This window comes from Plasmopara halstedii (assembly GCF_900000015.1).
Source record: "Plasmopara halstedii genome assembly, contig: Scaffold_42, whole genome shotgun sequence".
Classification (NCBI taxonomy): Eukaryota; Oomycota; class Peronosporomycetes; order Peronosporales; family Peronosporaceae; genus Plasmopara; species Plasmopara halstedii.
Genome location: NW_020186963.1, coordinates 278,805 through 293,913, shown reverse-complemented (window position 1 = coordinate 293,913; position 15,109 = coordinate 278,805). Strand labels below are relative to the sequence as shown.

At 46.8% G+C, this 15,109-nt stretch overlaps 5 protein-coding genes across 5 annotated transcripts; 2 read left to right on the top strand and 3 right to left on the bottom strand.

Annotated features, from left to right (window-relative positions):
* The first annotated feature begins 473 nt into the window (after positions 1 to 473).
* On the top strand, positions 474 to 2,257 carry PHALS_15373 (uncharacterized protein). Its single transcript, XM_036407332.1, has one exon. The coding sequence runs from the start codon at positions 1,760 to 1,762 to the stop codon at positions 1,958 to 1,960; it is 201 nt and encodes a 66-aa protein (XP_036262969.1). The 5' UTR covers positions 474 to 1,759; the 3' UTR covers positions 1,961 to 2,257.
* On the bottom strand, positions 2,256 to 3,501 carry PHALS_09421 (peroxisome biogenesis factor 2; the record flags this gene model as incomplete). Its single annotated transcript, XM_024722582.1, has 6 exons — positions 2,256 to 2,307; positions 2,388 to 2,599; positions 2,681 to 2,761; positions 2,822 to 3,136; positions 3,202 to 3,304; positions 3,365 to 3,501. 6 exons carry the CDS (start codon positions 3,499 to 3,501, stop codon positions 2,256 to 2,258), a joined length of 900 nt encoding a protein of 299 aa, XP_024571663.1.
* A 564-nt stretch (positions 3,502 to 4,065) lies between these two features.
* PHALS_09420 (histone h3) lies at positions 4,066 to 4,476 on the bottom strand (the record flags this gene model as incomplete). Its single annotated transcript, XM_024722570.1, has 1 exon — positions 4,066 to 4,476. The coding sequence occupies one exon, from the start codon at positions 4,474 to 4,476 to the stop codon at positions 4,066 to 4,068; it is 411 nt and encodes a 136-aa protein (XP_024571662.1).
* A 72-nt stretch (positions 4,477 to 4,548) lies between these two features.
* Positions 4,549 to 5,052, top strand: PHALS_09419 (histone h4; the record flags this gene model as incomplete). Its single annotated transcript, XM_024722559.1, has 3 exons — positions 4,549 to 4,569; positions 4,637 to 4,694; positions 4,760 to 5,052. 3 exons carry the CDS (start codon positions 4,549 to 4,551, stop codon positions 5,050 to 5,052), a joined length of 372 nt encoding a protein of 123 aa, XP_024571661.1.
* Positions 5,053 to 5,188: 136 nt separating this feature from the next.
* On the bottom strand, positions 5,189 to 6,010 carry PHALS_09418 (uncharacterized protein; the record flags this gene model as incomplete). Its single annotated transcript, XM_024722548.1, has 1 exon — positions 5,189 to 6,010. One exon carries the CDS (start codon positions 6,008 to 6,010, stop codon positions 5,189 to 5,191), a length of 822 nt encoding a protein of 273 aa, XP_024571660.1.
* Between the last annotated feature and the right edge of the window lie 9,099 nt (positions 6,011 to 15,109).

The following is a 15,109-nucleotide window of genomic DNA, read 5'->3' as shown; positions in this document are numbered from 1 at the left end:
CTTGTTCTAAGTATAGAACGAAAGGTCGGTGACCTAACTTACGCTTCCTCTAAGCGCAGCGCTACGGTAGCCCTACTGCAACTAAGGTGTAGATAGACTACAAGTGCTACCAAGTGCAGCGGGGCTGTCGTAGCTCTTTCGCTTAGAGGAAGCTGAGTTAAGGTCGGCGACCTTCGTTCTATACTTAGAACCAGAACAAGTGTAGCGGATCGCAATACGCTTATTCTAAGAATAACCACAACCTAAACCAAGGTTATTAATCTCTTCCGTTTAAAATGTTTACTGTATTCCTGGGTTTTATCTGCGGCAAAGCCGCCAATATATAAACTTATAGGTTTTCCTATCTATATAGAAAAACCTTATTAAATGTTTAGTTCTAGCCACTTATTTGAGTGTAGCCACACCACTGTGTAGTCACACCATATTGTGTCACCCTCATCATTTTGTGTGATTCACATCATTTTGCGATTACACCATCTAGTGACGTTACACTGTAGTGTTGCGTTGCCGTCGATACTATATGCTGCGAAACACCCAAACAGAATCTGCGGCAATTAGAGAACTTACATTAGAAGTTTGTGTAGCATGGAATTGCAAACATAGCGTCGGCTAAACAAATTCGTACCTGTACTCTTCTTCACACTACAACAATATGGAGGACTGATACTGCAGGATTTAAGCACGGCGATTTGAGTGACCAGAACAAATTTGGCGGAAAGATGGATGACTGCACCTCGCCACGCTTACGCAGCCAGCGTGGCATCATGTAGATAGAACAATAAATTGTTTTTTAACCAACCAGGTTCGAAATGATCACCAAGAGCCTTATAGATGGGAAGAATTACCCCAAATCACAGCACAGGCGTTTGGTAAAGCATGGGCACAGAAAAACTTATTCCGAACGAGAACAAAACGAAGTAATAAAGCAACTCTAACAACAAGGACCGACTATTAGCTCAGGCTATTGGTGAAAATGAGATTCACGTTCACGCAAGTAAACAAAAAGAACATTAAGGAATCACTGATGAGCTCAACTTGGCACGACAATGCGAATATCCTAGACTCGCAAGGACAACCAATCGAGATTTGGATATCCCAGCTTTTAAGTCAGCAAAACTCGGAAGCATCGAAGTTAAGCTTAACCCCGGACTGACAGTCGCAGGAGAAGATCAAACCACCACTACTTGCGCAAAGTTACAAGCTTCGATATCACAAGCAAGTACTCAGATATTACTGATTTGCCCCATGAAAGCTGGGAAACAAAAACCGTGATAAAACTATTCACGGGACCACAGCTCGAAAAATAGTTGGTTTGGGCAGTAGATGGTGTAGTAAAAGCAGTAACTAGTAAGAGATCCAGCGGGGAACGCAGTCATGACACTCACCAGAATTTCAAATGGATGGGCGTGGAAGATAACGTCGGTAGCAAGCGACTATGAATAGACAGCAGATGCAAAAAAGTGGGAAGAATCGAGAGGGAATTGCGTTCAAGGCCAGTCCAAGAATAACAAATTCCAGTAGAAAACACTTACGGCGACGAAAGCAAACCATCTGGAAGAAGCAGTTCAGAGCTGAGAAAGATGACCATAAAGAGCAACCTCAAGCACAACTTAGCAGCAACGCTGAAAAAAATCAAAGCTGCAAAGAGAAATTAAAAATGCTCTAGCCCAAACAGCAACGCAGATGTGGTACAACAAAGGAATCTTCACGGATTACCAAACTTGGGCCATATACCGACTGGCAGTCAGAGCATTTTTTCATGAGAGGTGGCCTCGAAATCGCCAATGCCCAGACCAGCATGCCCGGTCAAACAAGAAACAGCAAAACACATCATCTGCGAGAAGGCTCAGCTAGCATGGAATTTGTGGATAAAGCTAGCGAAGACTACGACACAACAGCACTATTATCGCAAAACAAGCTCCGGCAATTACAACCCAGTTTTGCTAAAGCACAACAATGAAATCCAAAGAAGCAACACAGATAGTTCGGGGCAGCAGAACCTTCCGGATGAAAGTGATAGCGAGTGCATGAAAATCGCAGGAGAAAACACGACTGAACCAGCGATGAGAAGCAGACAATCACACAGGCATCGCAGTATGGCAATTACAGTATTACATTACTAAAAAGCAGAGCATCAAGCGGGTGGCTGCTGTATGAACTGGAAAACGAACAGGAATGGACACTGCAGGCAGCATCGCGACGAATCTAATCCGACATTTAAATACAAGTAAAACGATGCATTCGTCAGATTTTGTCTAATTTGCCAATCGCTCCGAAGAATTGAACCTATTCCCGCACGCTACACAGCTACAGAACGATGGTCAAACATGGTGTCAGTGTCCAGTTGATTACCAGCATGCACTAGCAGCTAACCATCCACAACGTACTTGAAATCGTTATCCTTAGTTACAGCAGTTTGCAAGCAGTAATAGCAATATATATGCTTGCATGACGTAAAGTAGGGTGTTTGTGGTGGAGAAATGCCACACAGGCAGCACTTTGATGCTTGTACATCGATATTAGATGAACTTTTACACAAATCTGCGCTCAAACAACAGCCATTCGATGTCAATAAAGGCAGCACAAAGTTGCCAACCTCCTGAGTAACAGCACAAAAAATTATGTCAGATATGGAAAGGTACGCTTCGGACTGAAACTCGCTACGTCATCGTCATCGAACCATCATTTCATCCCACACTAGCTTCTGAGTCATGCACTCAATGTTGATCGACCGCGGAATGGTCGAGGACTTAATTGTCTCCTGGCAACTCGAGAATTTTGTCAGTCATACTACGGTGATAGAGATTTTGCTGCACCGTACCATTTCAAACCCTAAAAGTCTTTCCGGAAGCGAGCGATACGTCCCATTTCGCAAGAAGACGAGTAAGTTAGCAAATTGGCATGTCATTACAAACGTCTCAAAATATTTCATCGCTGCCAACATAAGGTTGCGTGATCGCGCACCGCAAAATGTAACATTTCTTATGGTAGTCCGATGAGCAGATAGTAGATATCTAAAGGCTCGCTCCCACGCGTAAGGCAGAGCCACTGATAGCAGAATCAAAGCGATGACACGACGACTTGATAAAACACTTCGCACGTATCGGACGTTTTCCAATCTCATCCCTGGTGTCGGCTACATTCAGGTCACGAAGTGAGTTTTGCACTATTGCAAAAGGTGCTTCCCCCAGCACAATTTACCCTTCTGATGCTCGTAGTGAAAATAATCAGCATAAATTTTAAGATTGCGCCAAGCTCCAGCTTGATGCGGTCCGAGCTACCAGGCTCTAGCACATTTAGCATGCTAATCAAGGGCGTCTTGAGCAAATTGAGAATTTCCGAATCTAATTTATGAGCGTCCCACTTATTGACACGGTGGTTTCTCTTTGGACTGCGAAGTGTATCGTACGGAACGCACAGCTTACTATACATAATGTTCGTGTAGGCACTTAGTCGGTCATTCAGCTGCGCCACACCCGCTGTCTTCGCATGCGACTGCATGATGATGAGAAAAAGTTAAATTTGAGATCATAGCAGGAAATATACATGATATTTTGTAATTTTAATTTACGTAGATTTATTCAAATTTATACAAGAGGGACAGTACAAATTAAAAGTAGGAAATTTGTAGTAGCTCAAATGATAAATCCAAGATAGGTTTTTGTTACATCGGTAAGAATCATGCAACAATTTTTCGAAAAATTGTTCTTGGGTTTAAACTAAAGCGTTGACAGACTCAGACTCAATGTTGTTCCTTACAATATTAAAGACTTTCACCCATCCTTAACACAAGTTGTATTGGAGGTGATGAGTTTGTAATCTTACTAAATGTAACGCTGTCGACCATGATGAGGTGGAACAGTTGTTCTTTTCGTCTTTCGAGCGATAAGCGTGCTTTTACAATGATTCTATCGTCGTGAAGTCGACATCCTCTCCTACCCACTCTATGTGAGCGCAAACTAGTTTTCTTAATTTCTTTTTCTAGAATGGTGTTAAGAAACACCAAGAAAAATATGATTGAAAGGTCGGCTGCATGATGAAAGCACCAATAATTGAAGTAATCGACTATGAACGCTCTCCACGAATGCGACGGGCCAGCTGGATGTCCTTGGGCATGATCGTAACACGCTTTGCGTGTATCGCACAAAGATTGGTGTCCTCGAAAAGGCCCACAAGGTAAGCCTCAGCTGCTTCCTGCAAAGCTAGGACGGCCGAGCCTTGAAATCGAAGGTCAGTTTTGAAGTCCTGAGCAATTTCACGCACCAGTCGCTGAAACGGAAGTTTACGAATCAAAAGTTCCGTTGACTTCTGGTAGCGACGAATCTCACGCAAGGCGACCGTTCCAGGGCGGTAGCGATGCGGCTTCTTCACACCACCGGTAGCAGGCGCTGACTTTCTGGCGGCCTTCGTAGCGAGTTGTTTGCGTGGAGCTTTGCCACCGGTGGACTTCCGAGCCGTTTGCTTAGTACGAGCCATTGATATCAAGAAGTGAAGTGCTGAGGAAAGAAAAGCAAATTTGTGAATGTTATGTGCATCTGGACAATTTTGATGTCATCCTTGTCAGCAAGTGTTTTCCTTGCTCCGCCAATCAGCAACGGGATCAACGACAATGCGAATTCAACCAATGAGTGCATAGAATTCGAGGACATCGTTAAAGCTAAAGTCTGTTGACTTTAAGAAACTTGGACTATCAGGTATGACCATTCTTCAAAATTTTGATTAAGAGCAGTATTCTATAACATGTCTGGTCGCGGAAAAGGCGGAAAAGGACTCGGCAAGGGTGGAGCCAAACGTCACCGCAAGGTGCTCCGTGACAACATTCAGGGTATAACGAAGCCTGCTATTCGTCGTCTAGCTCGTCGTGGTGGTGTAAAGCGAATTTCCGGGCTCATTTACGAGGAAACAAGAGGTGTTTTGAAGGTGTTTCTTGAAAACGTAATTCGTGATTCAGTCACTTACACGGAACACGCACGTCGCAAAACTGTTACTGCTATGGACGTCGTTTACGCTCTCAAGCGACAAGGCCGTACTTTGTACGGCTTCGGAGGATAAGCATTCCCGGTCTGGCACCTGGTACAGAAAGACGATATACCTTAGACAGAAAGAACTTCGTTTCTCAACGCCACTCGTTCAAAGAAGCATCACTACTAAAATAATTATTGTGGTATCGTGTAGAATAATAAAAATATTATTCAGGCGAACGATGGCGTAAACTCTCTTTTCGGTCGAGTATACGTTGCTTTGTGTAAAATGCTTGTCTTGACGACAAGTCAGGTGTAGTGGGGAGATCTGATACTGTAATGGCTAACGCATAACTTGTACTTACCTGACCAGCTCCAAATACACTGATATGAAGCGACAACCAGCGGCGACCACCATGCTCGTCGTTCCGCGGGAACCCATCAAGATACGTGTAAATTTTAATCTTCTCGTTGCCATGACGCTGCGCAATCCACGTAGAGTGCCCTATGCGTGGGTACTTGACCTCGCCGGAGAGGTACAAATTAGCGTCACCGTCGTTCGCCATATCGCCTGTGTCACACAGCAGCTCCACCAATATAAGATGCTCGTGTTCTTGGCGCCCCACACAAAGATGGTAAAAGTTGTAGTCATTCGGCATCACAGAGCCATTGACAGTCACATTTGGAGTGATACGTGAGCCGTGCGCCAGTCCCCATTGTGCGATCGTACCATCGGATGCCAATTGAATTTCATCGAATTCGCATGTTGAGTCCGCCGAAAGGTCAAGTACTGAATTATCGCTGTACGCATTTTGTGAATGAACGTTTACTTTCGATGCGAACCCTATATAGAGCGAGATGGCGTTGAATAGCAGCAGCAACAACCCATGCTGCTTTGTTCCTACTGTTGCAGATAGCATTGATCCGCGACTCCATAAGGAGGCTACCGAGTTTGGCATAATTTTATTACCGGCTGTTTTGTAATTAGTATTTTCTTTCCCCGAGGAGTGCATTTTTTTCGCCTCTTGCCGCTCGATTCCTTTTGCCATTACAACAAGCTTGCCGACATTTACTCTTGAACGCCAACCGATATGCATCTAGAATTGCGGTTCAGTTATACGCTCGAAAACATATATAATGCATCGTGCAATACGGAGGTCGTCAAGGAAATAAATTGGACTGCATCACCAGCCGTTCACCAAATTGAACAGAGCATATAGCAGATAGAGTCTCTTCCGAGTCTGTAATCAGTGCTGTCATGTAAGAATCGCTTATTAGGAGATATGGTGATATACTCAAGAATTAGTCGAGAATACATAGATAAAAGCAAAACTAACATCTAAAGTAAATGCATCAAAGTCTTCCGATTCCGTCTATGGGTGAAGGATGCGACCAAACTTCTGTGCATTATTTTCAGCGGACTCTTTCGAGTCAACCCTTCTCTGCGCAAAGGGCACAGAAAGCCCGTTACAGCAAACCCGTCTTGGTAGCGTGCAGCGGGACTGCCGTAGCTATTTGTTTAGAGGAAAATCTAAGCTAAGGTCACCGACCTTACTTCTTTTCAATAACCAGTACGAGTGTAGCGGACTACCACCAAATCCTAAAACTTAAACTCATGTAAATGAACTATTCTGTTCAAATTTGAAACTGTATCTAATTGTCTAGTTGTAAAACCTAAGGTTTCTTCTAATTAATATAGTAAAACCTAATTCATATAATTAATGTGCATTCCTACTGGCAATCATGCCACGCCCAGTGGCTTCTTATTATGGTGTAACCACACCATTGTGTGTCTACGCTAAATTGTGTAATATACACTTATTTACGGTCACACCACCTTGTGTGACCGGCTCCTTTCATACAAGGGTACATGTAACCCCAGTTACGCTCTCCCCTATTAAATTGTGAATATCCACAATTTACAATTAACCGTCGCCTCATACGAGACTCGCGTGTCTGAGACACCATCACTGTAATGAGTGATGTTTTTATGGTATAACGTACCCAAAATAACGTTTTAAAAGTTAGCGACCATCATCTAAATTTGAAGAAGCCTCGAGGAGATTCCAGAAGAAATTATTTCAATATGGAAGAAGCCGTAACCCTTCCATCTATTTTCTCTATAACCGGATTGGAAGATCAAGAACACATGGTCCAATAAGAATGCCTAGTATATATATGTAGATAGTTTACAAGTAAATAATCAGCAGAAAGATAAACAGAAACACGATCATTTTTCGAATTTGCCACCAACTCCACACACGCGTTACAGTCACGTTCTTAAGAACAACTTTAAACATTCTCCGCTCGGTGAGCCCTGTGTCTACGACACGCATCACACCCATGCTGGTACCAGGCAAAGTCCTTCTTCCTCTGCACAGGGTGCATTTCCGGAGGTGAGCACCACAGGAATAGTCTGCAATGCGGGTACAGGAGCGCCTCCTTTCTGAGCTCGAAGTCGAGCGCGCTACGATACATTGGGATTTCTTGTGAGACCAGAATGCGAACTCGGGGAGCTTTCCGCTGATCAAGCTTGTGTAGTGGTCAAGGGCTCGACTACGGAGACACTTAACGATCGAGAGATCGCGTGTTTCGCTTCAGTAGCAGGATCCGCCAAGCTGAAGCCGTACTCCACACGAGGGTCAAGCACCAAACGTGAATACGAGCGCATGAGAGCCGTCCTGTGGACAACCTTTGATTGCTGCTCCTGTGCCTCGTCGAGGCGATTGGTAATAATACTACTTCTCCTTAAGCCGAAAGCCCGAGGAACGGACACGGTGTCCGCAAGTTCTGAGCTGGGCTTACGTCGCGCTGTTAGCGTACCTAATCCTCTTCGCCTTCCCATGCTAGGAAAGGATATCCGACTCGTAGTCGCCTTCCTCCAGTTCCTCGACGCGGAGATCCGTCGCCCGGGGTGGGCGCGGTGTGTACTACTTGGTTGCTGAGGGTGGCGCTGCAGATGATGAAGAGCTCTTTGAGTGATGGGTACAGCGGCACCGGAAATTTCCTCACTGTCTTCCCAACAGTGAAGCCATGAGAAAGTGAAGGTGCCCGTAGAGAGCCATCTTGGATTTGAGTTTGCCAAACTCAAGGCGCAACGCCGACTTCCTAAATATTGTCGCTCTGCAACACATCGAATAATCCATCACCGCGAGATCTGTGGTTTCTCACACGGATGATTCTACGACCACAGCAGCTCAGGGCCATATCTTGAGCTCAGCTCATGGCCCTCAAGCTTCGCGGGCTACCGCCGAGAAGCGCAGGGTATACGACAACGCGAAGCGTCATGATTCTTCTGATCCTTTCGTCCACGACGTCTGGGTAGTCGTGCGGAAGTGGCACCTCAAATTCCCACAAGTTCTCGGACTCGGGGTATCCTCGCCACTTCACAAGATGTTGGGTTAACCCCCGCCCGTCGCATTATCAACCCAGACGGTATTGCACGTGGTAGTGGACACCACCATTCTAAACGAGAAGACTCGGCGGTGGACAATGACTACTTGGGCGATCGCCGATCGGTGACTCGCGATGCTCTTTGAAAGTTGGAGGGCAAAGTCCGTCCTCATCGGCAATTTGCCGAGCATATCTCCGAGTTCGTCAACCGCTGTGTGGAACCCCTTGAGAGCCTGGTGCACTTTGTGCACCAACTGCCTCATGTTGAGTATTATCGTGCTTTATCGTTGCGGCGCCTAACGTCGAACAGGCGAAAACGTCCCTTCGTGCGACGGTGGAGCGCCTTACGCCCCGACGCCAACGCTTCCGCGTTCATATGATCCGGATCCCAAAACGGGGTATGCAAGCCCACGGAAAACATCGGGTGGGTGCGCATCCTTCTCGGGAGGTTTAGCGTATACGCAAGGCCTCGCTTGGTCACGACCTCAAAAGGTCAAATAAACCGTGGACGGAGCTTTGTCCCAAAACAGCAATACGACATGTGTGGGAAGGTTTTTAGCTTTTAGTATGACTAGGTCTTTGGCCTCAATGTTCTCAACATTTCTTCTTCCTCTTCCGTCTGCATATTGTTTCTGCATGTTTCGGCTTTCAGCCATCGTCTTCGCGAACGTGTCGTAAGATACTCAGTCTGGTACAAAGGAGGTCTTCGACTTCTTTACGTACGGTAAGGGGGCTGACATCAGCAAGCTGTTCGGTTATTCTCCCCCTCCAATCCCTTAGCGATGGGATGGCGTCGTCAGCGGGACGCGGAATTAACAAGCCATTTCATGTAGATCGGCGTATAGCCGGTAGATGAATGCACTGCATTATTCAGAGCGAGCTCTACGAGTGGCAGCATGGTGCTCCAGCGCGTCGGGCCTCAGCGCAGACGCTGCGAAAAATGTATTTAACGCCGCAATTCACGCGCTTAGTTTAACCATCGGTTTGCGGATGGTCTGCTGTAGACATAGTCAGCTTGGTGCCCACCAACCCGAAATTTGTCGAACAAAACTTCCCGAGGAAGCGTGTGTCTCTGTCAGAGACAATTGACTTCGAGAGTACATGCTATCTAGAGACACAACCCATAAACAGCATCGTTGTACCCACACCGTTAATGGTGTCCAGCACTACCGCTAGATGAGCCAACTTGCTCAAACGGCCCACAAAGACCACCACACCCGTCATTCGGCAGGCCAAACACAAAGTCCATTCTCATGGACTGCCAACCCGGATTGTGCCGGTAAATTGGCCAGCGGCGCCGCCGCATTCGTAGAGGGTTTTCACGCTCTGATACGTCTCACACGCGCGCACATATGTGCTCGTCCATTTGTACAGTTTGGGTCACCAATAGTGGCAACTCACCGAGCTGTACGTCTTCTCACAACCGAGACGACCACTGAGTGGGGTGTCGTTGGCCTCATAGAGCAAACAATATTTTAGATCCTCATCGTGAGGAACCACAATTCGTGGCGTACCCGTTGAGTCGGTGCTATAATATAGCAACCCGTGACTCAGCGAATATTGGTGCAAATGTGCACGCCAGCGCGCTGACAATTTCTTTTCCGAGTTTCGAAAATCCCGAGAGCCTGTAGCAGCGCTATACACATAGTGTCATCCACTTATACGACGTGGATCAAATCCGTCAGTGACGACGTCACCGTCGTGACATTAGCAAGCTCATCGTTTAGTCTGCGAGACAAAGCATCATCCAAAGCATTCTGCTTTCCTGGCTTATACTTCATCTCAAAGTTATATTCTGCAATGATTGAAAGCCACCTGGTCATCCTACCCGAGAGGTGAGGCGACTGAGTCGCAGTTCGTAATGACGCATGATTTATGTAGATAACAAACAGCTGTGAGGCAAACGGGTGCACCCTGAATTTGACAGGTGCATACTTCATCGCAAGTAATGTTTTGTCGTGAGCTAGGTAGTTCTTCTCCGCAGCCTTAAGCTGGCGAGATTTGGACGCGATCACCCGATCTCGTCTGCTTGCAGCAGTGCACGGCCGATGGCAAAGTCCGAAACGTCACAGACGACACTAAAAGAACGATAGGGGGCTGGTAATGCCAGTATTGGTGCATGAATACGGCTGCCTTTGACCCTGTCAAAAGCTTCCAATGCTTGGTCTTCCAACACCATTCCTTATCCTTCTTAAGGAGATTAAACAACAGCCGTGCCATTTTCGCATAATTTGCGCTATACTTGTGCAAGTAGACGGCGATGCCAAGCCACTTGCGCGAGTCCTGTTGGCTCTTTGGAAGTAGCCAGTCTACAATGGCCTTGACCTTAGCAGGATCAGCTCGAAGGCAATGATTCCCATTGAAGTACACGAAATAGGAAATTTCTCTCGACCCAGGACGCTCATGGTACCTTTGAGGATAAAGACGGAGTGAATTTCCTGCTTTGGGTGAGAGAAGACGATATGGCTATGGTATTCACCTTTCTCCAGAACGAGCAACAGCGCGTGTTACTAGCTATATCCAAGCTCGGGTGTCTGAGCGCAAGAATCGGCACTTTCGTGCGGTAATTCGGTAAAAGTGGCGTTCCCCTCCTGGAAGGAGCTGAAGCTGCAGCTTTCAGGAGTTATCTCGCCGCCTAACCAGGCATACCACGTGCGATCGCGTTTCATTGCCGCCCGATGGGGATTGAAGGAAGTTGTGCAATTTGTCTAAGGGTTGCATGCTCTCATTGCAGCTATGGCAGCCGATCCTCTTCCCGAGGTGGTCACAGTGACCGTCTTTATGGAGGGCCTCCGCACCAGCGTGGCTAGAATGGAAATTTTCCGTGTGCATCTGTCCTCTCTTGAAGAATTAGTGAATAATGCCGAATTCAATTTTTAGTCAGCACAACCTAGTTGGAATGCACACTCTAGCAGCTCACCGAGCGGGCCGAAGCCGATCGATCTTGGCTATGCTGAGGACGAGTAAGTAAAGCTCCGAGCTGCCGAGCAGCGTTCGAAGACCCAACGGTGTTTTAAGTGTGGAGATACCCGTCACCTTCGAATTGGTGTTCCACTGCACAAGGCGCGTCAATGTTCATCGAACCGTCTTCCCGCTTCCAGCCAGTCTTCTGGTTTACCGCTGTGAAACGAGAGATTCCAGTGAGCGCGAGGCGCCCTACTGGAGATGAACCGAGTTCTATTGAGCTTCAAGGATGTAGAGGTCCGGAGGGCCCAATCTCGAGGACAGGCTTCGTCAATGTAGTCTGGCATTGCCCTGCCGATCTGCTCCATGCTCTTCAACAAGGAGCGTTTGTGCAAGCCGGGCTTGTTGGTTGTAAAAAGCGACCATGAAGGGCTTTGAGAAGCTATGGATGATCCGAATCCACTCGGCGGCCTCACATAATTATGCTCTACGCTTTACGATCGAAGGAAGTTAGCTGTATGCTGAGGCGCTGAAAGCACAGTTGAGTTACCTCGACACTATGCGCTTAGTGACGGGGACACGTGTCACAGTGCCGAGGGTCCATGTAGACCTTGGCGTCAAGTTCCTTGACTTTGATAGCGTGAGAAGCTGCTTAGTCTTAGATTTTGTAGTAAGGCATGAATTTATCCTTGGAATGGCATTGTTGGAACATCATGAGCCATGAATCGACTGGAGATCGAAGACCTTGGATGCTACGCACGTCTCCTGGTGGAGCTTTGGTGGGTCATGAACCCAACTCTGCTAGAAATAGAAGCGCTGTTGTCGCGGGCACTGGGCCGAGACGGTCCAGGTGCTGGATATCGGAGTATCCGAGTTGTCGAACGCCGAATGTTTTTGGTCAGAAGTCCCGAGCGTGGCTTGCTGGCTGAATGTGAATTAGCACGGAACCCAGTGAAGGTACTCAAGTCATAACAATCTTGTCAGCTAACAGATGAAACCCAGGGAATCCTACTCATCTCACAATTCCTCTTTTGACTGGTTCCAGGTTTTGGCGGCTCAAGCTTAGCTCCGTTGATTAGACTTGATGCAATGAGAGCGCGTTTCGATCTATCGGAAACTCTTAATTAAATGATACAAATTTAAGCCGACCCCACCGGAAAATGTGAAAGTCACTTTTGTTGCATGGCTTTTGATAAAGTTGTTGTGTCACGATCTTCTCTCTTATTTACAAGTTTCGGTTATCCAAAAAACAACATGAGATCCAACCTGAATAAAGACATATCATTAACATATTGACGCTAACGCTCGTGTTTACTGATCCAACCAGCAGACAAATTTACTCTAGCCTTGCAATGATGTCGTTCTTGTCTTTAAATAGGTGTCGTTCTTGTCTCTAAATAGATACAACAATTCCGCAGGTTTTGGCATGTCTGCAAATTGTATGCTAATGATCCAGAATAAGTCATGGTAATCGGTTAAAACAGTACATATTGAAGAAAAAAAGTAGTCTCTGCTTTGCAATCTTCTTTATCGACAGTTTAAACTTTTTCCTTCTTTACACATCGATAATATATATAAACTTTTTCTGCTTTACATTCTGCTTTATCAACAGTTTAAGCTTTTTTCTTCGATACACCACAACGAAATTTCGACAACTATGCGTAACACTAGATTGTGGGTGTTTTCAATATTGGTATGTCTCCCAATCTCAATCAAGCCAAATTAACTTCTTCTGTACGACAATGAAAATACGGTGAGAGGTGTTGTTCGACTTGAGGACAAGCGTAGGCTTGATATACCTCCGATAGCATGAATATCTCGATCACAGGTCCAAACGTTCTCTATCAACGTGCAGCGGGACTGCCATAGCTTTATCGCTTAAATGAAACTTAGTTCAGGTCAGAAACATTCATTCTATACTTAGAGCCAAGACGAGTGTAGCGGGTCGCAATCCGCTTACTCCATGAGAAACTCCAACCTTAACCCAAGGCTATTGAACTTCACCGTTCGAAGTGTAAATAGTATTTCTCGGGTTTATTAGCGGCAAAGCGCCTATATCTAAATCTATAGGTTTTCATATCTGTATAGTAAAACGGAATCTAATGTCAAACTACTGACTGTTCCAGCCACGTACTGACTACTTGCTTAGGTGTAGCCACACCATCGTGTAATTACACCATCTTGTGCGACCCACACATTTCCTATCAGAGCACGTGAAACCCCGTTACACTCTCCCCCATCCAGATTGTAAACCTCTACAGCTCAAATACAACTATCACTTCAAACGAGGCTTGCGTGTTTAAGACACCACAACATCACCAGGACCTTCTTTTATTTGTCTGCTCGATGAGCGCTGTGTCGGAAAAACGAAAAAAAAGCAGCCTAGCTGATTCCGAGAAGACCCACGGGCAGAGCCTTTCTTCGTCTCCTGGACGCGGTGCAACTCTGGACAGCACGTTCGCGGCTTCAAGGAAAGCGCATCTCAAAATCTCGGTAACCGAATACCGCGCATTGTTCCCGCCAGGGGCAATAGACTTTCTCGTCGAAGATATACAGTAAGTCGACTACGAGTCGGACACTCCTGACCCAGGATGGGAAGAATCAGAGGGCGAGGTGCCCCAGCTGCATGATTTGAGCCCTACTCAGACCTTGCGGACGCCGTGTCTGTTCCCCGAACTCTCAGCGGATCCCGCTGCAGAAGCGATGGACACGATCACTCAATCGTTGTGCGTCTACGTATTCGGACCCCCTGCCACATTTACAAGCTGAGCTTGACGGACGAAAAGCTCTTCGAGCTTGCTTCGTGGACTCTCAAGACTTCCGATGGATACGTACTGCACTCGCCTTCGTGCTCAAACAGAAGGCGCTCCTGTACCCACGATGCGGAAGTTTTCTGTGGCGCTTGCCCCTGGCGAGCCGCTGCAGATGACGAAGCGCTCTTCGAGTGATGAATGCAGCGGTACCGGACACTTTTTTTTATGTCTAACTTACAGTTGAGTCACAGAGAGGTGGACGCGCGTGTGAGACGCCATATTCGGTTTGGTCTACCGAACTCAAGGCGCGTCGGCGACTTCCTTCAAATTTTTACCCTGCGACGTATGTGTTGATCTATCACGCTCCTGCGAGCTCTTTGGTCTCTCACACGGGTGAGTCTGCAACCGTAGCAGCCCAAGACCATTGTTTGAGCTCAGCTCATGATCATTCGGCTTCCCTTGCTATCACCGAGAAGCGCAGGACGTACGGTGACGCAAAACATCTTGATCCCTCTGATCATAAGCATCCACGACGTCTGAGCAGTCCTAGCGAAGTGGCACCTCAACCTCTCACGAGGTATCGGAGTCTGGACATCCTCGCCACCTTACAAGATACTGGGGGTGACCCTGGCGACGATATCGACATACAAAACGCTCCTCGTGAAAGTGGACGCCACCAGTGCTGTCTAGAAGAGTCGGTGGCTGACGATGACGACTTGGTCGATCGCCTTTCGGTGACTCGCGATGCTCTTCGAGCTCTTGAGGATGAGGTCCGTCGCGATCGGTACTCCGCCGAGCATCATGCTGGGGTCACATACTGCTGCGCGTGAGACCTAGAGAGCTTGTAGCACGTTGTGCACCGGCTGCCTCACGTTGAGGACTATTGTGCTATGGCGAAACGGCTCATAGCCGCTGAGTAGAAGATTGCGGTTCTGCCCGAGCAGCTTGGGTGGTATGATATGGGTCTACCATGGCATTACGGGTGAGGTGAAATTCTTGGATGAGCGTAGGCGAAATCATTTAACAAGGAATTTTATTCAATAATCAATAACGAACGTTCCGGGATCGAAGATGATTACAGATAATGTAGTCTTTATT

Bases quoted from the DNA above. Each gene is read 5' to 3' on its own strand.
- PHALS_15373 (XM_036407332.1), top strand. From the start codon at position 1,760: ATGAGAGGTGGCCTCGAAATCGCCAATGCCCAGACCAGCATGCCCGGT.